We start from the raw sequence: 27,974 nt of genomic DNA, 5'->3' as shown, positions 1-27,974 counted from the left end.
CAGGAAATGACCAAGCACAAAGATAAACCCAGGCTCGTTCTCCAGGCATCCTGCTGTGCAGTTAGACACCCAGATCCTTTCTTTTATTCAAGGCAAATTCTCAGTGCAGGGTCTAGGACTTGGCTCTCCCAGGTGGTTAGGAGGTCCTCTTGGAAAAAGGGAAAAGGGCAGGAAAGATTTGGAAGGTACACGGAGGGACAGTGAGTAAGTTTCCTAGTCCTGCTGTCTCTCTTCTATGAGACAGCCACAATCTTCTCTGATGAAGAAACATGAACCCTATGACCATTAGGATCCCAAGGTTATGGGGCTACGGTCCCACAAGGAACCCAAGCCCTCATCTTACAGAGAGGGACACTGAGGCTCAAAAGAGCTAAGGACTTGCACAAGATCACATGGCCAGTACCAAAGCCTTGCCTGCTGGCCCAACTCCTGCTGTACTGCCTGGTAGCTCCTGCAGACAGTTCCTCTCCATCAAGATAAGCTGAGGCACCGAGGCTTTCTTGATGATTTGATTAATGGATGACTCCTTTAGACACTAAGGAAAGAAGATGGCTTTTTGTGCCCTTTTCCTGTTCTATTCTCCTATGCTCTCTCAAATCCTCTAAAACTCACTTGCGTGCACACACACACACATACATGTACATACAGACACACAATACAGCGCTCCACTACAGATATGATTATTCCCAATTTATAGATGGAGACAGTGAGGCTCCATGAGAGGCCAAATAACTGGTTCAAGTTCAATGCAGTTGGTAAGTGACGGAGATTCTGCATGACAGGAGCTGAGCATTTTAGAACCCGTAGTGTCTCTGCTTCTATGAGCAGAGAAGCACCCAGTGTCCTGCAGGCCCTGGAAGTCAGGCCTCAGTCTGGCGTGGGGGAACGCAGCCAGACTGCTTTGCAGGTCTAGGCTCTGGGCAAACAGTCACTCTCATTTGGGGTAACTCAATCCCATCCCAAGCACTGGATTTTCACTGTCCCAAAATACATCTGTGAAGGTGGTTCTATTTAAGCAAATGGAGGCCTGTGCTCACGTATCAGCCTCAATAACCAGTTGAAAATATTATTGCTCTGGGTTCTAAAACCCAGGTTAAAAAAAAATAACATTACTTTCAGGTCAGCTGCCTCCCAGCAGAGGCTGGATGGGCGCACAGCTCTGCAGGGATGCAGCTGGGAGCACACGGGGACAGGCGTCCTCAGCCTGGGATCAAAAGGCCTTTCTTTGAAGAGTCCACGTCAGGCCACTACCACTTGAGAAGCACTAGTTTTTGGAGGCAGAAAACCAATAGAAGGCTTCCAGCTGGGTTTTCCTGCACTGATTATGTCACCTGAAGTCGCAGGTCATGTCTCCACAGTTACCCCAAGAGGGGCTGGGGCTCATCAGCCACAAGTCCTGAGAAGTCACCTACAGGGAGGAGGCCCATGGCTTCTGGGCTAGATGGACCAACTTCAAGGTAGGTAAGAACACCCTTTTCCAGTAATGGGAGAAAGCTTAAACCAGTTTATACCAGCAAATAAGAATCTGTACCAACAGCCCAGAATTTTATAATTAGATTCAGTTTGGCAAATGGCAACCAGATGAATTCAAAGAAAAAAAAAAAAAAAGAGGTAACCCAAGACAAGCGAGGGCCTGAAACTCCATCTGCACAAGTGTATTCTTCCTTCCAGGGAGAGCAATGGGCCTTGTTCTCCCCAAACAGAAGGAAGCCCCACAGTCCTCTCTGCTCATCTTCTCACTGACCCACTGCCCAATCCAGACCTCGAAGCCTTTGGAGGACACCCCCAACTTCTCTCTGTCTCTGGTGGTGCTGGCAATTGCCCAGGGCCTTATGCATTCTAGGCAAGTGCTCTACCCCTGAGCCACACCCCAGCCTTGATGGGTATTTCTCCTCCCAGATACCTGGCTGGCAACCAAGGCAGGCACCACTGAATGGGTTTCTCTCTACCCTGTGCCTTATGCCAAACACAAAGAGCAGGTGCTGCCCTGATACAAGGAGCAGAAGGTTACATGAAGCTCGGGAGCGAAGCACTGTTCATAATTCTGTGCCTGCCAAGAGTGTAAGAATCCGTGGGCATTGCAGTTTACAAACCTGGCATTTCATGCTGTTGGCCTGCACTTGTATCATCAATCTCAGCAAATGCCAGTGAAAACAAGTCCTGGTGCTGACGACACTTAGGATCTGCCACACGTTCAAAGGAGCTGTACTGGTTTAAAGAATTTGCAATGGAGTCCACTTGGCCTGGACTGACTTGGAGTCACCTCCTTCTCCTTGCTGACTCTCTCCTGCCTGGCAGGAAGATGAAGTCAGAGAAGTCATGTGGTCTGGCCACCTGCAGCTTCTATAATTATTAATATGTTCAGTTTTTCTAAAGTTTTCAAGGCAGGGGCCAGTGATGCACCTGGTTGGCAGTGTGATTTTCCTTTCTGAAGAGACACCTTGGTCCACCCACTCTGGCCCCAACATCTTGCCTGTGATACCTGCAATGGCTGTCCTTCCAAGCATCCTCTGCCCTTTTCTAGACAGCTATGGGGATAGAAGACATAACATGGGGCATTTTTCTGTGGCTCCTGCTTTGCCTTCAGGAGACCCAGCTTCTGCAGGCTGACCTCCTCCCATGCCTTGTCCCTGCAGGTTGACAACTGGGTGGCCCAGAGTCACTACATCAACCAGCACTGGTTTTGTTATCCTGTCGGTACTTTATAAACCCCTTCTCAGGGTCCCTGCACTTCGGAGGTAGAGAGCTTCTGTTTCCTTCCAGAACCCACTGACAGCCATGCTATGCTGTAGGTGAGTGGGTACCCATCTGGTTTCCCCTCTGGGATGCAGAAGCATTGCATGCAGGGGTGTCCTTGGGGGCCCAGGGTCAGATGGGCTGGCTATCCTCAAAGCCTGTGTTTGCCTCGGCAGCAGATTGTCCTCTGTTTTTTGATCCCATCTGCAAAGTCTTCTGAGGCCTGAGACCCACCTTAGGGGAACAGATAAGATGGGACCAGAGAAGGGAGAAAAAAGCAGCTCTCTCCAAGCTGGGGTATAGACAGAGTGACAAGAGTAACCCCAAGGTGATCCCAGAACTTTCTGACAGCTCCCAACCCCTATTTTATGAGTCGTGTCCTGGCTAGAGGCAGAGGTGAACAGAAGGAAGGAGGAAAAGGGCACCATGCCTCTCTCAGGGGAGGCTACAAGCCCCAGCAGCTGTCAGACAGTCAGTCCCACGGCAGAGAGGACATGCTGTTCCTCCTCCCGTCTGCCTAGTCACCCTTTTACGGAGCCTCAGCCTCAGCCCTGAGTGACTCTTCCACTCTGGTCTCTGTCTAGCTGTTTTATCTCCTCCTCAAGAATGAGTTTCCTGTTCACTCCCAGCAAAGCTCAAAGGCCACCATACAAAGGCCTTTGACTATCCCTGGGACTCCTTCAGTACTAATTGAAAAGAACTCCAGCCTAACCTGGATCAGGCAAAACTGTCATCTCTTGCCTTCTGAGACCCATGATGAGTTGGGAACTAGGGACTTGAGCCCCTTTTGGAATGTATTCGCCTGTGCGTGTGCGCGCATGTGCTAACTGGCTGTTCTAGTCATGATAGGAAACATGGCAGTCAGCCTTGGTCAGGTTCTCTGTTTAAGGCCTTCTCTATCAGAGAAAGGCTTCCTCTCACATCCATCCATTCCAAAGGAAGGACTCATTGGCATGAGTCTGTGCACCAGAATTATTATCATCGTTTTGCTCTCCCTTTGGGGGAGTCAGAACAGTGATAAGAGACAAAGAAAAATATATGATGTGGCTCATCAGTTAAAGAAGCAGAATAGTTAATTCCCCTGGTAGGCAGAGAGGATCATTTTGAATAGAAGTTCAGATAACAGCCTGCACATTTCATGTAACCTTTTATAGTTCCAGCCCAATGAATGGTTTGCAATGCCCTTGAGCATCTCCAGACAGATTTTATTTGTCATAACCTCATATCTATAGTCACCAATCTCTTAGATGGCCCATGATAATCCTTCCTTCCTTCCATTCATCCTGTTGAGAATTGTCTTCCTATACCAACTAGGGCTAACCTCATTAACCAACCAGTGTGACTATAGGGAAATGAGAGTGTGAGGGTTTAGGATTGAGTCATACAAGACATTGCAGCTTCTACCATGCTCTGTTGCATCACTGGCTTTGGAAAGGGCCAGCCATGGTGTGAGGATACTCAAGCAATCTCATGGAGAAAGCCACTAGGAGACCAGCTATTGAATCTCACCAACAGCTGGCATGAGTAGCTGGGAAGCAGACCCAGCCAATATCCTGAAGTAAACTTCAAGAGGCCTTCAGCCAGGAGGGCCTTGTTATAGCAAGCTCCTAATCCACAAAAACTGGAAGATCATAAGTTGTTATATAGTTCCTTTGAGCCACTCTGCTGTGAGACAATGAATATTTAATAGGTATCTAAGCTCATAACTAGTGTTACTTACTTCATTTAAAGAATTTCCTTACCTACTTATCAATTTTTTTATTATACCAGAAATTTGCCTCTCATTATAACCTTTCAGTCCCTCACTGTATAGGGGTGATCATCAATAAATATATGTTAAGTGTCCACCAAACTTCCCTCACTCTCAAAGTGAAGAATCTTGAAAACTTTAATTCTCACCCAAGTGAGAATGAGATATGAGAACTTCAAACAAGCCAGCATGTAATCATGGGCCGGCCCTGTCTTGTTACATTTTCTCACTGCTGAGACAAAATACCTGACACCCAAAGTTAAGGAAGGAAAGGGTTATTTAGCTTCTAGTTTGTAGAGGTTTCAGTCCATAATCAGGTGATTCCAAGGCATAATCAGGTGGCTTGGCAGAGGGGTATGACACAGGAGAAACAGCTAATGGCAGCAGAAGACAGCAAAAGCAAGCCAGGAAAGGAAGGGGAAGACTCTTTATGTCCCTTACATTGAATGAAGCTGCCCACCTAGGGTGAGTGAAGCACTCACATTCTTAATCTTAGGTGATGAATCAGTCCCAAACTCTAGATTCAGCTACCTTTGAAAAGCCCATTTCCCATGACTGCATGAGGCTTTAGGGGGAAATCTAATGCAAGCCGTAACAGACCCAGAAAGGAAGATAGAGAGAAGCCCATCTATCCTGAAGATACCTGTGAGAACACCCTCTTGGCCATGGAGTTGACCATATCCTAAGCCCCTTTCTATCCCTAGCAAGTTGGCCAACTGACTTTGCCTCCCAGAAAGACCAGATTTAGTCATGGCCTTAACTTAGGCATTGTCCTCTCTTTTCTATGGGAGCTCAATGGAATTACCTGGCCAGCCCAGACAGAAGACTGCATTACAGACAATTGTAGCTGCCCAGAAAACCTCCCAGACCCTGTATAAAAATAGTTACCACTTCTGCTTAACACAAGAAATGTAGATACTAGGATTGAAGTGGAAAAATCTTTCTGGGAGTTTATATCAGAACTCGGTATGGACAGGTTATTTTTAACAAACTCCCCTTGGTGGGAATTCAGCAAAGAGGTGGGCATGGTGTGAACACATTGGCTAAGACGGGGAGCACCTGGGGCTGTTCCTCACAACCAGGGACACCACTACTTCCTCCCTCCTCAGAGTTCTAGTCAGGTTGGAAGAAAAAAATGGATTTCAGACCAGGAGTTATGCCAGTCCAGGAAAACTCAATAAAGTCTACATGCATAAAAGAGGTGTGCGAAGGCTGCTCATTTGACGTCAAGACGGGTGAAGAAAAACCCTCCCTAATTCCTAGGAATGGAGATGAAAGTGTGGAGGGGCCAGCTCAGCCTCTCCCAACAGTGAGCAGTGGCTTTGTTACAGCAGCAGCAGCGAGTGCAAAGAGCTCTCCACGCGTTAACACGGGAACCAGACTTACATTTCCTTTCCAATAAACAGTTCCTGGTGCAAGCCCAGCAAAATGGAAGGACAGCGCAACCAGAATGAAAATGGGCACCATCACAGTGTACTTTATTTTCCCTTCTCAAACAACTATGAGCATCTAACAGAACACGTGGCTGGAAAATTCCACTGGCTCCTGGGCTCAGCCTCATCCCGCTCTGCCTCATCAACTCTCTAGACAGGTCCCAAAGCTGCTACCACCTCATCTTTTCCAGATGGGGAGCAGCCCTTGGTCCTGTGCTTGCCTCCAGTCTTTATTGCGGCTCCATTCATATTCACCTCCGCGGTGAGCTCACCCAGTCTATGACTCTATAACTCAGCTCCAAGTTGACAACTCCCAATTTCTACTCCAGTCCAGGGCTTCCTCGCAAGCTCCAGACGTGAACAGCCATCTCCCTTGGAACATCATCACCTTGATGTCTGCGGGGCTTTGCCAGTGGAGCACTGGGAAACTCAGAGCTCAGAACGAAGCCCCTGATTTTCCTGCATTCTTAACCTCACTCTGTCTGTACAGAGACTCAGAACTTCCAAGTCATCCTTAATTTTTCTCACTCCCTGTCCATCAGAGACTACTGAACACTGCTTTGAAAATATCTCCAATCCAACCACTTCTCCAAAACCACCCACTCTCCCTGAATCTCTGCAAAGCCACCTCATAGATCTTCCTGCCCTAGATGCCCATCTCCAACACAGAAGCCAGCAGTATCCTTTAAATACCTGAATCAGATTAAAATTTTTTGTTTTGTTTTGTTAAAACCCTTTAGTGGCTCCTCACTTCCCAGAGGCTTCAGCTGGTCTGGCAAGTCACAGCTCCCAAGAGCAGGTGTTTGGGCCAGAACCAGAGATCCAGAGAGACTCTGGGAAGGGCTAAAGATGTAAAATGGAGAGAAAAACACCATGAAGCCACTTATGAAGTCAGTGCACAAACACACCCCCAAAGGGAAATTGAATCTAATCAAGTTACTAGATCCAATTAACTGATTTACAAGAAATACCAAGGAATATATTAAGTGACTGGAGGAACTCTAGAGGAATGACAAATGCATCACAGACAGAGGTGATTAAAAGGTGGCTCGGAGTCAAGAAAATGATCAACTGATCATGGTGTGTGGGCCTCACCCAGATCAATTCAAAAGCTCAAACACAAATTTATAAAATGAATGAGAAAATCAGAAATTTGAACACTAATGTTTGATAATATTTTATTAAGGTGTGATTGTTGTACTGCTGCATTGTGGTTTCTTGTTTTGGCTGTTATTTTTTTAGGAGTTCTTACTGTTTACAGATACATAGGGAAAGGTTCACGGAGGAAATAACATGAGATCTGAGATCTGCTACAAAATGCTGCTGAGGGAAGGCTGCAGCCTGGTGAACCAGGACTGGCTCTGAGTTGATAATCGTTGAGGTGGGGTAAAGGGTACATGGGGGTTCATTATACTGTTTGGCTGAATTTTCACTTTTTATACTTTTGAAATTTTCCATAATAAAAAGTTATAAAAACACTAGGCCTCACCCCTGGAGATCCAAATTCATTAGTCTGGGCTTCAGCTCAGAAGCTGTAGTTTTTAAACCACCCTGGGTGTTTCTAATCCTTTGCCAAAGTTGAGAACTACTGCAATCATGTGGCTTGTGCTAGGACTTAGGAAGAGACCATCGGGAAGGGGACTGGCCTGGAGGCCAAGGAGCACATGGTCCTTGATCTTGGGGGAAGGATGAGGAGGTAGGGTAGAAGAAATGAAGATAAGTAGGAAGGAGACAAGGAAGCAATTTTTGTCTCCCTTATTTAAAACTCTGGGTCAGATTACTACTTACCTTTGCAGGTAAGAATGGTAATTATTTAGGAAAAGTTAAGGTTGGGGATTTAGCTCAGTATAAGTGCCTGCCTGGCAAGGGTACAAGGTCGTGCATTCAATCCATGGTACCCAAAATAAATAAATAAATACAATTTAGGAAAAATTGGCAAAATAAGATTATTAGCCCTAAGTTTACTCAGTCTATCTCATCCTCCTTCAAGACGAAGGGCACCAAGATAGGAGTAACTAAAGTAATTCTCAAGGTTTGCATGGATACTCATCTGGAGTTTTGTAGAACATCTAGTTCCAGGTATCCCTAGTAGGATGCTGAGAACCTGTGGTCCTAAACCTGTGGTCATCTGGATTCCAGGGAAAGCAGAGCCACAAGATCACCAGCCCAGATTTCCTCTTTCAAACAGGACCACTTTAGCTCACCCTTCAAAGCTGGCTTTTGCCTGTGTGACCAGCCAGTCTGAACCCCTGTTACAGCAAGCCCTTTCTGAAGCTGCTTGGACCGGCATCTTTTCCTGTTCTCCCTCACTTTCTAACTCATGTAGTAAAACGTGTCCTTAAATTCTATTTCCGTGACATGAGTCAGGCTAAATTGAGGTCCCTATCTAATGACAGGGTGACTGTGAAGTGTGGGTCACTGGAATAGGAACCATGTCAGAGCTGGGAGCTTTGGGCGTCTGGGAGAAGGTGCTGAGTGTGTTTTGAACACTCTGATGTTGAGGAAGCCTGAGTGACTTGGTGGTGACATTCCATAGGTGATATGGCTGTGGACGGACAGTCATGTGAAAAGCCTGAAGAGACACAGCAACTTGAGCCCTAGCAGGCCACCCCTAAACTGGAACAGAAGTCGGGTGACTGCAGTCAATGACAGTACCCTAGTGCCAGCTTCATTCCTCACCCAGCCTCCCAATTCTCCTTCCTCAGATAAAAACCCAAAAGGGAGCTGACCAGGGAGAGGATCATGTCTTGCTGGGCAGGGCTGAGGGTCCACATCCTGTCCTGAAAGCTCATGCAGATCATGGCATTTGTTGAGCAAATGAATGCCATGAGTGATTCAGAGCTGCAGGAAATCCTCACAGCATCAGGCAGGGCCACCTGAGCCAGTGACCGATCGATCACACTGGCTTGAAACAGCCAGTGCACATTTATTCCACAAACATTTCCTGGATGCCTGTGTCTTCCGGGAACTCTGCTGGGTCAGGGTGGCTGGAAGCCTAGTGCCTGGGAGCTGGATTCTAGCGGGGGAAACAGGCAGTAAACTAGTAAACAAAGACATACCAGGTCTGGGGTTTATCAAATGAGTTTCAGCTGGTGGGAGGGCCACAGAATCTCAGAGTTACCTCAGGCTGTCAGGAAAGTTGCCAAACTCCCCTGTTTCTTAGGCAGTGACTTTATTCTTTGACCTGCTAAACCATGAGGCCTAGCTTTCTTTTCTGAGGACCCAAGGCTGCCCCCCCCCCCAGGAGCAGGGACTTACCACTGAGTCCAGGAACTGAATGTAGCACTCCAGCCTAGGCCTGGTTTCACAGAACTGTCGGAAAAGCAGCCTCCCAATTGGCTGCTTGTCACACAAACTGCAGTAATCTCTGTCTGGAGACAAGATAAGAAAAATACAATCAGACCCAGGGGAGGGCCAGGCAGGGCTATCCCATCAGCCTACACCCAGGTCTAGAGTCCCAGCTGGACAGAGCAAGGTGATGGCAAGCTCTTGGGACCTGTGCATCTCACAGGCTCTGCAGGTGCACAGAGACAAGGTCAGAGCAGAGGAAGGCTCCAGTCATCACCTGGCATCTGTTCTCCACCCTCTCCACCTTTCCAGAGCCCCTATTCCATATGGCGATATCAGTGGTTCTGGATACTACGGCTGTGTCCCCTGACCAGTCAATCCATGTCACTGGACAAGCTGGCAAGCATGTGACCTACACCTGTCTACTCAGATGAACCGCTGATTGCATAGCAGAAGCCAGGGCTGAGGTGCTCTCTGTGGAGGCTAGTGTGTGGGTGAGGCCAGGGTTTGCTTCAGTGCCCTTTGCCGAAAAAGGCAGCTGTGATGATAAGGCTGACTCCCGGAGCAGGTCAAAGCTGGAGAAAGGAATAAGCAGAGCCAGTCCCCTGGTGATGTCATGGTTCTCTGAATCAAACCATGCCTGCCACCCAGACTACATCTGAAAAGCTTATTTATGAGGCAACACATTCCCTTTGTTTACAGAAGTTTGAAAAATTTTCAAATTACTTATAATTCAAAGCATCCTAATAAATACAGTAAAAAAAAATCAGTTCTTTCTCAATTGGAACAAAGCTCACTTTTTAGGATGCTTCAAATCTAGCATTTCTCAGCTGAGAAGCTAGACTCGTGGAGACAGAAACTGACCCACTTCTAGTCTCCCAGTAGCCAAGACGGCTCTGCAGAGGAATCAGTGTAAGTCTCCCAGCCCTAAGCTCCAGAGATGGGAGCCATGAGGCGCTTTGTAACTTCAAGTACCCCACTCACCGTCTCTGAGCCTCAGTTTCCTCCTCTAAACACCAAAAGCACATGTTTGGAGTTAAGATGAGGTCCTTTCTGGTCTCAGTAAGATCTGCGTAAGCAGAAAGATGCTCAGAGAACTAAGACACACTGCCTTAGATTCTCTCAAGCACTTCCTATTTGCAGTTACATTGGAAGCTCTGAGAGCTTGAGGACAGTGACACGGTTGGAAGGAAAGACTACATCTTTGCTAGGCATGGAGATACCAGATGAATGTCCTCTAGAGAGGGGTTCTATGGAGATACAGGCCTAGGAAAGAGGTCCAATCATTCCACTCTCAGGTCCCAAAGCACTTGTAGGCAGGAAGGTATGTGTGGATGCTGGGGCTACACCATTGGGGTTCAAGCTCTACCACTGACTGTACAATCTGGGGCAACTGACTTGACTTTGCCCTTCAGTTTCTCATCTGAAAGCCAGATACAGTAATAGTATGTGTCTCCTCAGACCATCATTGGGATTAAACAAGACAATGCATTGGAAGCACTCAGACCACAGCCTGGCACATAGGAAATACTCAATAAACACTATCATTGTCCTCTTGGATGTGGTTGTCATATGTGCCATCTCCTTTCTTTTAGAAAACCTCACCTCCCTGTCTGAACAAATTCTGCCCAAGCTCCCTGGTTCTGAAAGAAAATGCCTCTCTGGAGATGGGTATGTGACTCAGCCCCAAGCAATCAGTTTTCTGTCCTCTAGCCACAACAAGAGGTTCAAGGATGGGCACATGGTTTGGACCCAGCCACTCAGAGCCTTTTCTATCCCAGTCACAACAAGGTCAAGGATGGACAAGTGACTCACTTATAGCCACTTGGAGGCCTCTGCTGACCACAGTGACAGGTTTAAGGGAGAGGCCCATGACTTGGTCCTAGTCACTGAGGTCAAGGCATGTGATCTGAATGGAGCCTGAAGTCCTCAATGGGCTCTCGCCATAACTTCCTGGACAGGTACTTGGTCATCTTCAGACGGCAAGGCCTTAGAACCTGTCAGACTCTCTTTCCCTCTAAGCAGGGAGAGTTCACACAGAAAGAAGGAAGGAAACGCAGCCAAGTGGAGAAGAGAGGGGCCCCTCCAAGTGCTTCACCTGAGGTCAGGGCTGGACCTGGGTGTCTACTTAGCTGACAGGATATTCAGTGGCATTGCTGTCTGTCTCTTGGAATAAAAAGAACAGTGAGGAATTCAAGTGCTCCTTTCCAGGGTGCATTGCCTGAGGGCAGGGACTATTTTGTGGTTACTCATTTTGTAAGTATTGCATTCAGGAAACTAAAAATGTTACATTCTCTCAAGTGGATCCTTTGACCCACAGGGATGACCACTTTCTGGATCCCCTACTTGGACCTCTCTGCACCCTGGTCTGATGGCTCCCATGCGCCTGGACCTTGCTGTAGCTCTGCCCTTCAGCATGCAAGCAGCACTATTTTTCCAAGCACAGATGGCTCCTGAGTAGCCCCTCCACCATGCATTTAACCTCAGTGTGTGCCAGGTTCTGACGGGGCTGGAGGGCGAACTGCCTGTCTGGAAAGGGCAGCAGGCCTGTGTGTGGGTGAGCAGAGAAGATGCCAAATGACAGTTATAAAATGTCAAAATAGCTGAGTATCATTGTTAGCCCTAGCGGGGAACCTGGTCTCAGCAGCCCATGACAGGTCTGCAGCCAGCACCTGTTCGCACGCAGCCCGTAGCACAGCCTGACTGCTCCCCCGCTCCCACTCGGCCTCAGCCCCCAAGGGGAGAAAAACAAACCCTCGCATCCAGCACCAACACAGCACTGAAGTAAATTACCTGTGTCAAACTTTGATTTATTCAATTACAGGAGAGAGTACAGTGCGTGTTATGTGATTTGAGGAAGGTAATCCTCCCCGCTTCCAAAAGCAATTATGAGATTTCTCGCACCATATTGTGATTCCTTAAGAGTTTATCTGACAGGCTTTCTCCCTCTCCATATGGCATTTGCTGTCAGTATGGAAACAAGGCTGTTACAAACGCACAGCACAGTAAACACCACGTGACTCTGACATAAGCTGTCAGCACCTCAGCTCTGTGCCTCTCCCAACTGTACAGAGGATTCCGGGCAAGAGAGTCGCTCGCTGGATCCCCAGGAAGAAATAAAAGGCCCCAGTAATCATCTTTTTGGAGTTTTCCTCAGTCTCAATAAAAATGAATGAGGCCACCTTCTGAGGAAGCACTCAGAACAAGGAAATCAAAACACAGTTATGAAATTTGTATAAAAGTGGATAAGGAGGCGACAGGAGGAAGAGTATGAGTTTGGGGATGATTGAGTTACCGGGACAGTGCACGAGCAAATCTGAGGTGCAGATTCAGATGATGCTGACGTTGGGGCTCTGCTGTGCATGCTTGGAGCAGGCTCTTTCTGGTCCATGTTACTGGCAGAAGCTGGCTGCACTGAGAAACCCAGGTGGTAAGGGGCTGCTTGTCACCCCACTCCCCATTTTGGCAACCATGGCTGCTGAGGATAAGCACCAGGAGAGGCAGAGCCCATTCCCTCTGCCTCTCAGGCTGGGCAAACCTGGAATGCTATATACAAAGGCACACATGCACTACACACACTGTACACAATTGTACACACACTCACCCTGGCTCTTCTAAAACACAGAAATCTTGCTTTGGGCCATCTGTTCTTTTAGCATTTTCCTTCAAGCCAGAAAGAAGCTGTTACTGTGTGACATGAGGGAGATCAGGCTCCCTGCTGTAAAGTCTACAAACCACCCAAGCATTCTAACTTTGTTCTTTTGGGCCCTTCATTAATTCAACATTTACTACGAAGCTCTCTCATTTCTTGATAAGTCCTAAGTGTCTCTTTTTATTTGGGGCTGGGTCTGTGACCTCTGTAGCATGCCACTAAATACAACTTCATGAATGGCTTGAAGAAAATGAACAAAAAGTGGAAGACTGCTTGAGGATGACAGGTGAGGCAGGAAGGAACAGACATCACATCTGTGTTAAGAAAGATGTTCTGCAAGTCAGCAGGCTTAGCTCTGAAAGTGACCGACTGAAACACACGTGCAAACATGCAGGGACAGCTGAGTCACTTCCTTCTCTACCTTTCCCAGGTCCAGCAGGACACATACTGAGTTGTCAACCAACAGAGGGCGCAAAAAGACAAGGGCCCTGTCCTCTCCACCTTCACCTGGAAATGCCTGGCTGCTTTGCCTAGGCCTCCTCCCCTTGCTTCTTGGTCTGTCCTTTACTGAGGACGTGTCTTTGGCAGAGTGTGGTCTCTACTCTACCCAGTTATGCTCTGTGAACTGTGAGTGGGTCATTTCCACCATATACATACAGTGGTTACTGAAACAGATCTTAAAGGTCTCAGTTTCTTTATCCATAGAACAGGGGAGTTAAACTGAGTTCCTTTGCAGCTTGGAGACCTCCTTGGGTACCAGAGTCAAAAAACCAGATAATTTAGAGGGATCAGGGCCAGATTCAGGATCAGTTCAGGAGCTCAATTTTAATCAGGATTCCAAAGTTTTCTGTCCCAAAGTGGATTCCAAGTCTGGCATTCCCCATCCCATCCCCACCTCCTCTTGGTGCTAAGGTAGAGGTTGCCAAACTTTTCCATAAAGACTAGTAGTAAATGTCTTAACCTTTGAAAGCCATATGGTCGTTTACAATTATTCAGTAGTGCTATTGGAGTGAATGTCTCTACAACCATCTATAAACTGCCCATAGTTATGGCTGTGTCCAAAAAAACTTCATTTACAAAAACAGGTGTAGAGCCATGTTTGACCTGCATGCTGATGCCTGATTTTCTTAGGCCTTTAGCCCTCCAGCTCTGTAAGCTATAGTGCTAACATAGCTTCTCTGACTCTATCCCTTTCCTGGAGCCACTGAGCCCCTGACAGTCTTGGGAAAAAAACAAAAACAAAAACAGGAAAGAGTTGTTAATTGTAGAAGTCCACGTCACCTGAGCCTGTGACCAACCATAGAAGAAACCAGGACTGAAGTCAGAGAAGTCAAGCTTATTCCAGGCTGAGGCCAGGCTCTTCAAGCAACTCCGGGAAGGACCCAAATGTCCATCAAGTTGAAAAACAAATGGCGAATTCATTTGATAGAATAGCATTCAGTAATAAAAAATCATGAAACAGCAATGCATATGGCATAGATGAGTCTCAAAAAATATGCAACTCAAAGAACCAGACAGAAAAGATTGCATACCATAGATTCCAGACATCTGAACTTCTAGAAAACCCATAGTGACAAAAATCAGACAGTGACTGGGGGAGGAGTAAGAGAAGAAGTCTGATTACAAAGGAACACTAGGAAACTTTTGGGGGTGATAAAAATGTTCTGAATTATGGCTGTGATGGTTATATGGTTGTCTATGCTTGTCAAAAGTCATTGAATAGTATACTTGAAATTGGTGAATTTTACTGTGAGTAATAATACTTCAATAAAGCTGACCAAGGGCAGAGGGGAAGGAAATAGCAATTTTTATTACCTGAATCCTCTGAGCTTGTTTCCTCAACTAGAAAGTGAGAAAATCCTAATTGTGGACTCATTCAAGAACAGCATTGTTCATTCTGAAATTCTGTATCATTATTATTTTTTCCCTTTAAAATTTAAAAAAAAATAGCATTGTTCAAGTGGGGCCACAGGAGTGCCACCTGGGAGCCTGTTAAGAACACCAGCTCCCAGGTCCCACTTTGAACCTGGTAAATCCAAATTTCCCTAGTGGAACCCAGAAGTCTGTTTTAGCACATTTTCTAGTGTTTTTTAGCACATTCTCCCAACTCTCTGTGGGAAAGCACCAGTTTTTAAATTTTCCAACCCATCATGGACTGACTTTTGTAAAATACACACCCCTCACAACTTCCCGTGCAATCTGACAACACTCAACTGCTCTAAGACCTGCTGAATGAGATGAGGTGCCTGATCACACATCTGGATGCCAGAGCCACAGCAAAAGGCTCCTGGGCTTGTCTGAGTGTTTCTGTACTTGGCACAGAAAAGTAAAGGAAGGGCATGAACCACACGGTGAACAGTGATGCTCTCAAAACAAAAGCTGGTTTGTGTCTGGTGTTCCTCTCCTGGAGAGATACTCCTTCGCTTATCTGCAGTAATTCTCAATCTTAGAAAAGGTATGGAGCCCAGGCCTTATCAATCTTAATCTTTCCTTAACCTGCTACTGGTATTTGACTTCCTCTGAGGGCTGCCTGTGCCTAGAGTTGCTTACGACTATCTTGTGGTCATGTGGAGAGAGCCTGTCAGAGAATGAAGCCCAAACTATAGAAAGTAGAGCAGAGTGTCTGATGTGTGAGGCCTAAATCCAGCCACACCTGAAGCCATGAGATCAACTTACCCTTGAGCTTCTCAGTTACATAAACCAACAGATTTTCTTTAATCCTTAAGTGAATTTGATCAGGGATTCAGTTATTTACAACCAAAAAATGCACTGACTAGTAAGTCTTTTGGTCTTAATATTTGGGAGACTCAAAATGAAAGCCCAGAGCTTTGCAAAAAGTGAAGTGCTCTAGCATCATTACCACAGCCAGCTGCTGCAGTATTCTCAAGGATTTTTTTTTTTTCTTTCCCTCCACCAAGCAGGATCCTCGTAGGGTTTCTAGAAAGTGTGTGTCCCCAACAACTCAAGACACCAAAGTACCCCCCCACACACACACATCCTGTCTGTATCTCTGAGGCAAGCAGAGCTGCCGTGCTTGGGTGAGGACTTTTCCAGAGCTAGCACAGGCTTTAAGTGGGTCTGAATCTCACCTCTCCGGGCAGTTCTGGAAATGTCTACAGGTATATTTGAAGGGTGACTGTCTAGACACCAGTGAAGCAACCAGACACCCCGCAGTATACAGTCCCCTCTAACACAGAATTATCTGGCTCCACATGGCAGTAGTGACACTGATGGCTGAGCAGTGCAGTCCCCTTTACCTGAGCCCAGCTGCCCCATACTGAATATGGACAACAGAATTAGCCCACTGCTGCCAAGAACTAATAGCAGCACGGGTGCACCCAGCCTCCTATACATGCTCAAACAGATCACGAATGCCCTACAAGGTTTGAGAAATGATAGCTGTCGCTTCTCTGAAGACACTGAATGCAGCCAGTGAAAGGGGCTTGTTCCATCACCGCAGAAGCTCCCCCATCTGGAGCCGCTGGACTTTGTGCTCTGGGAAGGCCCAGGAGGGGTCTGGCGGCTGCTCTGCCTTTTGTGGAGCTCCTCACTCTGAAAGGAGCCACATGTGTCCCAACAGCACATGCCTGAGGTTAAAATCTCACAACCCAGGCAATTCCTTCTAGACTCATAACCCCCGGTAGACTTGGAAACAGGAATGATATTGATAGTGAAGATAAACAAATGCTGTCATTGTTTTCATTCTTTTCGAGTGACATGAAATGGGAACATACTTTCTTAATTAAGAGTCTGTGGTATGTGCATGCTTGGAGGGCAACCAGATCTCCCCCAACAAAAGGCCAGAATACAGGCAGCGAGGACAGTGTGGCTCCCCTCACATGGCCACAAAACCCCAGCGCAGCAAGGCCGCCCTGCCCGCCCTGTTGGCTCCGTGAGAGCTGGCGTCAATTGCTCTAGAGGGGAGCGGGGAGCAGCCATGGCTGAGGGCGCAGGAGGGGTGACCGTGACCGAAACCTGCTTGGGACTGTTTTCATTGTTGCCCCAGGCACTCCTTGAACTTGGGCCAAGGAAAACGCACGTTCCATTTCAGAAATGAGAGCAAGAACGAAATGCGACTTCCTGAGGAAATGGAAATGCTAACACCGGAGCCCTTGGAAATGAAACCACATGTTTATGGTAAATGGTGGCGGTGGGGCCCCAAGTGATTCCTGTAGACACACCGACCAACGGAAGCCTTATTTCATTTTCTTTCATTTTATTTTATTCAGCTTTGTTTCCCCAAAACACCGGGTCGGTGGTGGTAGTGGTGGTGGTGCTGGTGGGGTGTTCATGATGGAGCCTAAAGCCATACAGGAAATGTGAGGAGACGATTAAAGGCCTGGAGGCCTCTGCTGAGCTGTATTCCAGGTCTGAATCAATAAACAGAAAAAGTGATTTCAAATCAGCTTTCTCTCAGACACTCCTGCCAAAGCTGGAAAAAACAATCAGGCATTTGCTCAGAGGAAAGAGCCCTCTGACGTTTGAAAGGCAAGATAACATCATGGATAAGGGCAATTCCACACAGTCCAGCTCTTGTGAGGAACAGGAGAGGAAAAGGGAAACATTTGGTATTTGGTTAGCAACAGCTGAGTGGATTCCGATTACTTCAAGAAAGATGTTCTTACGTGAATAAAAATGACATATGAGATATCACACAAACATGCCCAAACCCAGCCCCTGTGCCTTCTTCCCCGCCATTCTGATCTCCAGTTTTACTGAATGTCTTGTGCTTGTCAAATGTCCCTGCAGCGTCAAACATATACAGCCCAGGTCTTATGAGACCGGTGGCACATGGACAAGTCACATGTTAAAACCACTGCAGTAAGGGCTGGGGATTTAGCTCAGCGGCATAAGCGCCTGCCTTGCCAGCACGGCTGTGAAGTGGTGAGTTCAATATCCAGTACCAGAAAGCTCCTGAGGGAGAGGGTGTTTGGCTACAGGCAGAGGACTAAACTGAGGCAGAAAGGTGTTGGTCTGTGGATCTGCAGACAGAAGGGGAGAGAAGGACTGAGGATGCTGAGGATGTGGGGCTCAGGGCAGTAGGCCCTCTCATGAGGGTCCAGGTCTCCGGCTCGAACCCCTACCAGGCAGACCAGGAGGTACCTAGGAGTCTGAGAAAGGGGAGGAGGCTGAGATGCACAGGGCTTGCGACATGTGCCGACACCAAGGGGCCCTCTGTGACAATGAGGCCCAGGGTCACACAGTGAACTTTCCCTTACCCTTAAGGCCAAGAAGAGCAAAGAACTTAGTTCCTGGCAGTAGAAAGGGGATGAAGAACAGGGTGAGTACATGCAGGGGGAAGCAGACGGAGGAAACACACAGGGTCACCTGCCAGGGGGACCTCGGTGCTGGGTAGCATCAGGTGGAGAAGAGTTGGGACCGAGGTTCTAGGCTTGGCTCTCAGCTGCTGTCTCTAAATGAGAGGACCGAATGAGAGGCTCCTCTGCCCAAAGCCTCCATCATCTCTGACTGCAAACCTGACTTCGACACCTCTGTGCCAGCACAGAGAGGACGTGACAGCAATGAAGTCACGGGAGAAAAGGTATCTGGTACCTCGCTGCATTGCTTCTTTAAAATGCTGGGGTGGGGGACAGAAAACACCCTGATGCATGACCTGTGCTTGTTTCCATTTTGGTAGATGCTTAGGTTTTTACAAATGAAAGAAAACAGCTATTCTAAAAACACAGCTGCAAAATCACTGACGAGCCTGGAAAGCAAAGGACTGTGACCGCCAGACATCCTCTTTGTGTGCAGGGACCAGTAACGTGAGGGTGCTCAGAACTCTGTGTTTTACCATGCGTGGCCTAAGTCAGAACCTCCAGTGATCTGGGACCAGGCCTAGTGTGGGGCAGACCTCCCAGGTTGGTGGTGCAGGGCCTGTCTCACCTGTGTTCTGCTGATAACCATCCTGGGGATACCATTCACCTAGGAGGTCATTCTTTCTACAGTTCTTTTTCCTTCTTAGAAAGAAATTTCTGTACATATGCATGCAATGTTAGAAACCGCAATAGCCAAGCCATGCCCAGATGCAGGAAATCAACACTGGAGGTAGTGTCAGTGTTTTCCTCCCCAGGTGACTCCAATGTTGTAAGTTTAGCCACCACTATGTCTCCAGCACTTGGAACAATGCCAGGCCTGAGCAGGGGTGCAGGTGTGCGATGTATGTATAAAACAAACAAATAGATCAATGTGATGGGGGAGGAGATGGTTCCCTACCTTTGGTCTATGTTCCCTTAAGGTGCCTGCCATGGTCAGTCTGCCAGAAATGAGGGTCTCCCTGAAGCACTGGATGTCAAAAAGCCCTAATGTGGCTTCTGTCCACAGGCAATAAAGGGGCCAACAAGGCTCCCTGGGCTTCAGGCACCAGGGCCAAGCTGCAGGCTGCACCCCAGGGCAAAGCAGTCTAAACTCAGGGCTCCCCAGGCCTGCAGCTCTCTGAAAAACACACTAAGACAAGGGGATGGACTTTGCCTCCCACTCTACCTTTGGACACTGTATGACATCAGGTCCTTAATGGTCTCTGGGCCCTGCTTGTATAAAATGATGAGATTCTCCTTGTAAAGAATGAGACTGATGGCTGGGGATTTAGCTCAGCAGCACAGTGCCTGCCTGGTAAGTGCAAGGTGGCAAGTTCGATCCCTCATCCAAAAAAGGATGAGGCTGATGAACAAGGGGAGTGTGAATGTCCCTGCCCCCTATGGAAGGCTGTGAGTGGTGGAGTAGAGACATCAGAGGACATGTGGCCTTTCTACACCATCAATGCCCAGTAGAATTTACCACCTATGTTATCTTCTGGCCTATCCAGCTGCCTTTCTCTGTCATTCACATGCAAGCATTTAAAAGGCAGCACTTTCCCAAAAGCCTGGGATGCCAAGGGGTGCTGGCTTCCATCTGAGGCCAGGCACCATTTGCTGCCTAACCCAGGGGTAGTTACACCTCTCTCAAGGCCTCAGTCTCAGATTTACCTTTGCATGACAATGCCCCTTAGCCTTACTGCAAGCTGCCCAGGCCTGTCAGGGGTGAGCAGTAGGTTGGGGCTCAAAGATCTCAAGGCTGGGCCCACCTTGCCTTTCCAGGCCAAGGCCTGGCTTCACCTGGAGCTATGAGCTAATAAAGTACAGCCACAGGAAGGCGGGGCCAGGAAGTGGCGGAGTGAGCCCCAGGCCAAAGCAAATAGCAGCCTGTGCGCAGACCTGGCTGTCCTTCCCAGCCCTGAAGGGGCCGCCCGTTTCTTCCTGGGCCACTAGCCAGGGTCGAGTGAGGCTCACAGCTGTGCTGACCAAAAGCAACTTGAGAAGTGAACTTCTGGGAAGGTGGAGGCAATGATTGTCTCCTGATACCCCAATGTCTCAGGATAGAGTCCTCCAGCCACCCCTCAGTCCTCCTTACATGATTCCCACCCAGGGCTCAGCCAGCCCAAGCCTGCACATTCAGGAAAAGCACTTGGCCTCAGAAAGTTCTAGCTCTTCTCAACACTGCAGTGTAGAGTCTAGGCTTACTTTGAAACCAAGCCCGTCTTTCTGACAGTATCCCTTGGCCCTCACTTTTGGGATGCAAAGGACATTCACTGGAATCTTGTGTCAGATAAGCCTCCAGTTCCCCAACCTGCCACATCGCCACACCCAGACTCTGTTCCCCAGGGGACAGAGTGCTGTGGGTTTGGCCTGCTGGAACCCTACCCGGATCTGTGGTGATTAAATGTCAGGCTATGTCAAGCCCTTCCCTTTTTTCTTAGCCAGATCTTAGTCTGATGAGGGGCTGTGTCTGCTAATGAGGGAAAAGGCATGCATTCACAGGCATACAGAGCCCACCTGGCACCCAGTTCCAGACAAGAGGTGTATGTGTGGAGGGCGAAGACATGGTGCTTCAGCAGGACGTATCACAGGGAAAGGCGGGGCATGCACCAAGGCCCTGCTTAGCAGGGTTACAGCTCAGTGCTGTTGGGATTTTAGTAATGGATTTTTATAGTTTGGCAGAGCTGGCAGTTTTCAGAAAGAGATGAGTTTGTGGTCCGACAGTGGCCTTCCCGCTTTGCCACTTAGTGTATTATATTAATAACAAAGACTGAAGTAATAGCAGCTGACACGGCACTTCACATGCTTGCCTCATGCAACCCTCACAACTGCCTCTGCAGCAGGTGCTGTTCCCAGTCTATATTTTAGGTGCTTAGAAATGAGGGCCTGAGAAGGAACCAGGCCAAGATAATGAAGCAAATAGGAGGTAGCACTGGGGTTTGAACTCAGTTCCTGCTAACAGCAGAACCCACAGTTTTTAGCTTCTCAGGATCCTCAACAGCAGCAACAGTCAAAGGCTTGGGAGAGGGAGAGGTGGGTGCCATCATACACACCGCACCACGTGGCAACCTTCAGGGCAGAGGGGAGGCGCCCCTGTAGCCTTCTTGTCTTGATGGCCTCAGCATCATTCCATTTTCCCAGGTACAGGCTGCTCTGCCTCTGAGCCCAGGGGCTTCAGCCTCGAGGAGATGAGGTCTGGGGAATCATGGCATCCCCCACACAGCACCTGGGCCAGCCAAGAGAATGATTCAGAATACCCATCTCTGTAATCCTTCTCCCAAAAGCTGGACCTTGGGATGCTACCTGACTCCTTCAGGTCTGTGATCCCCACTGCACTTGTGTCAGGTAACTTACGTGCTGTCTCATGCCCTTGGCTGTTGTCCTAAGAGTTAGCTTTGATTCCTCAGCTGAGCTGTAAATTCTCTGAGTTGTAAATCTTCTCTCCACCACCACCCCCAGTGCCTCCCTGGTAGATGACAGGACAGTCTAGACACTTGTGAGGTCACCAATAAATATACGATTGATTAAAGCAGGAGCAGCCATGAGAAAAGTTATTCACCAGGACCCTGTTTACACTTCTTTTGTCCAAACAAATCTGTTGCTCCTTTAATGGAGAGCCTCAAAGTCCCCGGTGTCCAGAAGTAAATGCTTGGCTTTAACAGGGTGTTGGAATTGCGTTTCATAGCACATTCCTGCGCTGGGACCTACATGGAGGAAAGTCCTTAAGCCAACAGGACAGGAGTCCAAACAGGCTACAGCAGGCAGGGACCAGGCTGTCTTGCGCCTCACACATCCTAGCACCCAATATAGAGCCAGGCCCAGAGCCAAAGAGCAAATGAATGAACAGATTAATGAGCAGTGCAATAAGTGGCTAGCTGATGGCTACATTCTAACGTAGGTGTTTTCACATTTCTTCTTGCATGAGGCCAGACATGATCTGCCTTACAGGAAATGGGAGTCCTTGCAAATGTGAATAGGGAGTGGCAGAGGATAAGCCCTTTAATAAAATTCAAAAGCTGTCACTCAAAGGTCCCACCCTGGTCTGGCACTGAGACCCTTATTGAGACCTTTCCAAACTCCCTCCTGGGACCTGGCATTTTACACTCCATGAGGCAGAGCTGCTTCTGTCAGCCTGAAGCTTGTGATCAATGCCACACAGGTGTCTCATATAAATCTCCAAGGACCTTCTGTGTGGAGCCAAGTAGATGCTTATTACATCAAGAAGAAGGAAAAAAAAAAAAAAAAAAAGCAAAATGCCTCATGCATTTTCATTTTTATCTAAGTAAAAGAGCACAATCAATTTGTCAGCGTGCAGCACCATTTCGTGCCAGTACCACTGATTTTGAACTAAAGCTTTCTCAACTACACAAATACAGAATAGATGCATGCAGAACACAAACACATGCTTTGTTTTGCTGCTTTCTTTCTTTTTTAAGAGTCCCACATATCTCATAACTGTCTAGACCCTGTGAGCTCTGTCACAGCCTGGAGCACTGCAGGCTGCTAACACTTCTTCTCTTCCCTTTAACTGCCAGGCTTAAGAAAGGCGTTTTTCACAGATATTCAACTGATGCAAAAAGCCAATAGGTATCCTTCTCAGTTATTTAGCACAAGACAAATAACTGGGAGAAAGAAAAAAAAAATGATTGGGACAATTGAAGAATACAATTATGGAGAAACTCCTATGTCTAACTGGTCTAAAAATGTAACTCATAACGACTATTTGTTTTAAATTATTCCCTGCCAAGAACAATGTTGAGATGATTGAAAAATTCCAAGCTGGAGCCTCCAATGCTTACTTATTTTTCCTTCTGAGCACCTGGTGGCATGCAGAAGAGCTTTGCTCAGACACCACAATAACAGGCACAGGCAGACTCTAAGCTCCTCATATTCAGCTTGCCTCCCCAAAGCCCTCCAAGGACATCTTAATGGAGGCTGGATTCTGAAAGGTCAGGCTGTGACTGTCTTGTACCAGATGAGTCAGAAGCAGCTAAAGTAGGTGGCTGGTGCTCAGTGGAGGGAGGCAGAGATCTTTGCCAACAGGATCCACATTTGGGGCCAGGAGCTGACCAACCTGGATCTACATGTGGCCAGAAACAAAATGGGAAAGATGCGCCACATGATCCAAGCAGCTACCACCAAGAGAAAAAACACTCCAGGCATACAGTTTGTCCCAAAGGTGGCTTAGAACTAGATCTTCATTCTGGAAGGACAGCTCATGTTGTTCAAAATTGGGGTTAAAGCCGGACATGGTAGCACACACCTATAATCCCAGCACTCAGGAGACTGAGGCAGGAGAATTGATTGCAAGTTCAAAACCAGCCTGGGCTACAAAGTGAGCTCAAGGCCAGCCTGAACTGCACAGCAAGACCTTGTCTAAAAAAACAAACAAACAGACAAAACAAAGTTGGGGTTAAGCCACAGTTGCCAATATGGTGTCCTGGTCTTCTGGTCCAGACCAAAGTAGTTGTGGGGCTCTATCCCACAAAAGAATTCTTCTAGACCCACCTGCCTTCTGTTAGTCACCTCAGTTTCTAGCCTCCTCACGCTGGCAACCACACTTGCTCAGGTCATTTAGCCAGGGTAGATTTTTCTCTCCCTCCTTATAAAAGCTTGATTTACTGAATACCTGTAGTAAATCTGATAGCCCTGCCAAAGAGCTTAATCTAGTTCTGGACTCCTCCCTGCTGTTGACTAGAACTCTACAAGGGTGGGAGGTGGTAGAGAGGTAAGGGTATGAAGCCATCTGTAAACCACCTGGAGTCACCCCAGCTCCACCTCTGAGACAGAAACAGGGATCATCTCCCTGTGGTTTATCATCATCCCTTCTGTAGAAGTAGATCTCCTGGTAGACAGAAGACGACCCCTCCCCAACAAAAACAAACAAACAAACAAACAAACAAAAAACACTACATTTCCCAGTGACCTCTGCAGCTAAATGTGACTCAGGACATTGACCAATAAAATTCGAGCAGCTGTACTATGTCCACGTAAGTTCTGGGCTATACACTTAAAAGGAAAGGGTGTGTGCCTTCCCTTCCTTTCCCACCTTCCCACAGACTAGAATGCAAATGAAGTGGGGTCATGTTGGACCGGATCAGTGAGGGTAACATCCAAAGGCCAGAAGAGCCTGGGAACTGAATGACCACATAGCTTCCATGACAGTCTTAGACCCACTCCATGCTGTTTTTTTTGAGGAAGAAATAAGCTTTTACCTTGTTGAAGCCAGAGTGTATATATGCATGTGTGTGGAGGTGGGGTGGGGTCTTTGTTACTGCAGCTAGACCTACATATTACATCTGACCCAATCATATACTAGCTGCATGACCACCCATGACATTACTCTCTTGGTCCTGAAGTGGAGATAATAATAGGACCCGCCTCACAGATGTAGACAGAGGTGTTTAGCACAGTGCCTGGGACATGGCAGGTCCTCAGTAGACAGACCATGATTATAAGGAGTAGCCATCAGACACTTTTGCAAAAATCTCCTATATCTACACTCTACATTTGTGAACCAGGAGAGAGCTGAAGCACAGGTTGCACATAAGGCATTAGCTGTAGCTGAATATTCATCCACTCGCATCGCATCTATTAACTCTAGACAGTTTCAAACACTCTTTTGCAATGGGAGCCCCAAGTATGGCTTTAAATGAAGAGTACCCACATACCTTCCTCAGACTGACCCATAAAGCTGTAATAGATCACTCGGTCCTTAGGCAGCTCCCTACACCTGAACAAATAGAGGACCACTTCCCTGATGGAAGTGAGGCCACCCAATGTCAAACAATTAGTGACACGACATGCTGAACATTTTTCCTCCCTGTGGAACCGTATTTAATCTTCCTTCCCTACAATATCCTGGGTCATTTACATTGAAAGAACATTTCCTTAACAGTTATGGTTTAGATGCTAGAAGGTTTTGAAGTCACCAGAACTATTTCTGTGGTATCATACATAAAATAAACACTCTGGTTCCAGGAACTCAAGACAACACGTTAGGAATTACATTTGTTTTCTCAAGATGCAGAGTTGTGAAAGACTGCCCTTGTCCTGGTCATGTCCAGAACCAAGTGTTCTGGGATTCCCCAAGGGCATGGGCAAAGGTGATGTGGAACTGGCCATGCCATGCCTAAGATGACAATTGACTTTACTCACAAGGGATAGGCAGGCTGGTGGTGTGCGTGCACTAAGGGCCTTCGTATCCAGGTGGTATCTGACCACAGGCTGTAGTTTTATTTACATGGTTAATGTCACAATTGTTATGGGGCTATTAAAGGTTTCCTAACAACTGATATTTAACTTGTTTAAATATTGACTATTCTTCCCTATAGCATCATGATCTCTAATAAGCACAAAGCACAGAGCAAGAACAACTTACAGCTAGTGCCATATTTCCCAAGAACAAGGCCATCATTCAATTCTGAACCTATAAACAGGCCCCTAGCCAGGACTCTTTTCCATCTAACAGGGGCTTTCAACACAAGTGTCCTGTAAACTCTGCTTGGTAGATTGCTTGATTAGCTTCAACCTAGAATTGGAGCAGAATCGTGGCCTGTCTTATTCATGCCTATATGTCCTGGAACCAAAAGCAAGCAAGGGCTGGCACATAGCAGGTTCTCAAAGATGAATGAGTAAATGGAAGGATGGATGAATGATGAATGAATGATAGCTGGCACCTGCTGAATAAAAGGAGAGTTTCAGTTATGACACAGATACGGCCTCCTATGTAAGCAGTTAGAGAAGAATGAAAGCCACAGACTGATGGATGTGGGTGTCCACTCAGGCTCACCCAGAGAACTCGGACACTCACTGCCATGAGCTGCTCGCTCCCTGACTGTTCTCTCACTAAGTTCCACGTGGATGAAGATTACTCCCTAGTCCTGCTGCCCAGAGGCCAGGACACAGTGTCTGCTTGAGAGAGAAGCTGCTTTGTTGGGCCCCAAAGTCCTTGGGCTGCCTGACGAGGCTGGAGCTCCCCTGACCAGGAAGCCTTCTAGAGCCTCTGCTGCTAAACAGACTCATCTTGGGAACTGGGGAAGCAATCGAGGTGACTTGAACCTCCCTCAAGAGGAAACCACTGTTTGCACCAGAGGATTCCTGATGCCTCAAGCCCAAACACACCAGCGCCTCCCTCAGGTAGGAAAGAGACTCATTCTCAGGCTTCCAGTATGTCTTCTGGGCCTGGGAACAGCGTACAATCCAGAATACAGGGCCTAGGCCAGTGCAGAGGAAGATGACAAGGGCGTGGGGAGCTGGGAGGGTGGACAGTCCATCTTCTCTTAACTTCAAATACCACGTGTGAAGCTGCAAGAAGGGCACCTTCCCACCCAGGCTGTGGCCCAAACTCTGCAAAGCAACCTAGACAAACCCACTAGAGGTCTGGTATACTATGCTGAGTGAAGACAAAAGAGTCACCAGGCAGTCTCTGCACCCAAGAAGGAGAAACAAGCTTCCCCAGAGGAAACAAGAGGCACAAGAAGTTTTGTGGTTTTTTTTTAGAAGCTTCCCCAGAGGAAACAAGAGGCACAAGAAGTTTTGTGTCCTTTTTTATCGGTACCGGGGATTGAACTCATGACTACCTGCTTGCAAGGCAGGTGCTTATGCCGCTGAGCTAAATCCCCAGCACCGAGAAGTTTTACTAAAGGATAGAATTGCCCAGCCTCCCTCAGGTGCCCTCCAGCCACTTGGTCAGGTACCCACTGTGACATCACCTGGAACCTAAATCTAGACCCCTTGCAGGACTTGGGGCATAAATGCAAATCTCTAAGAACCTACCCTCATTCCAGAAACACAGACACTGCATAAATTTAAAGTTTCTAAACAATGTAGATTCCCCCAAAATACCCACATCCAACATGTAAAGAGAAGAGGGCACGAGGAAGGCAGGCAAATCTATACCAATGACTTGGTTTATCTTTATAAAAAAATTATCCTTCCTTTCAGCTGGGAACTCAGCAGCCAGTGCCACAGTAGCCAAGCCAGGCTGCCACATGGAGCATAGACACCTCTGCTGAGGGAAGCTCCTTGAATGTCTGCTTTGACTTTTGTCCTTGGTTGGCCAGCCCTACCAGGCTGGGCTTTCATTCTCCTTCTGCATTAAAGAACTAGAAATGCTACCAGATTGGCTGCATCAACTTCCGGCTGCTTTGATGGGCCAAGCTGGGCCAAGCATTCATGGAGAGAAAGTGGTTCCTGGAGAACAGCCACAGCTTATCTGAGTTACTGAGGAAAACAGGAGATAGAGTTTGCCCTGAACTGTGACAGATTCCTAAGTGTACACACTACCCCAAACCCAGCATGTGTTCCAAGAAGCCTTCTTGGATCCCAGTTCCCTAAATCTCTGGCCTCCTGCACTCTCTGCAATGACACCTCCTGCTGCAACTGGGAGGGCCCACAGAGTGAAAGGGTATGGGGTATGTTATGGATTACATTGTGCCCCAACCCCAAATTCATACGATGAAGGCTTAACCTATAGGGTGGCTGCATTTGGATCAGGGTCTTTGGAAGGTAGTTAAGATTACATGAGGTCACAGAGGTGAGACCCTAATCTAACAGGGGCTGCTGTCATTAGGAAAAGAGGAAAGGCCACGTGAAGGCACAGCAAAAAAGTGGCCCTCTGCAAGTGGCATCCTGAAGGCACTTTAATCCTAGCCTTCCAGCCCTCTAGAACTGTGAGAAAATAAATCTTTGTTGTTTAAGGTCCCCAATCTGTACTATTTTGGTACAGTTGCCCTACTTGAGGAATACAAGGTACATGATCAAGAATGAGGTTTAAAGCTTGGGTTCTGCCATTTGCAAGCTTGGTAACTAATGACTAA

At 47.5% G+C, this 27,974-nt stretch overlaps 1 protein-coding gene across 3 annotated transcripts in view; it reads right to left on the bottom strand.

Annotated features, from left to right (window-relative positions):
* Grk5 (G protein-coupled receptor kinase 5) overlaps positions 1-27,974 on the bottom strand; it is a 215,301-nt gene that overhangs the window by 54,760 nt on the left and 132,567 nt on the right. For all 3 annotated transcript variants that reach the window (XM_003479633.5, XM_063244827.1, XM_063244826.1), the window contains exon 3: positions 9,178-9,290. In XM_003479633.5, the coding sequence (XP_003479681.2) occupies positions 9,178-9,290 (113 nt within the window). The remainder of the gene's footprint in view (positions 1-9,177; positions 9,291-27,974) is intronic.

This window comes from Cavia porcellus, unplaced genomic scaffold (assembly GCF_034190915.1).
Source record: "Cavia porcellus strain 051 isolate PalLab524CR breed Dunkin Hartley unplaced genomic scaffold, mCavPor4.1 scaffold_2, whole genome shotgun sequence".
In the NCBI taxonomy this organism is placed as follows: Eukaryota; Metazoa; Chordata; class Mammalia; order Rodentia; family Caviidae; genus Cavia; species Cavia porcellus.
The sequence above is the reverse complement of the archived record's forward strand: the minus strand, read 5'-3'. Positions and strand labels throughout refer to the sequence as shown.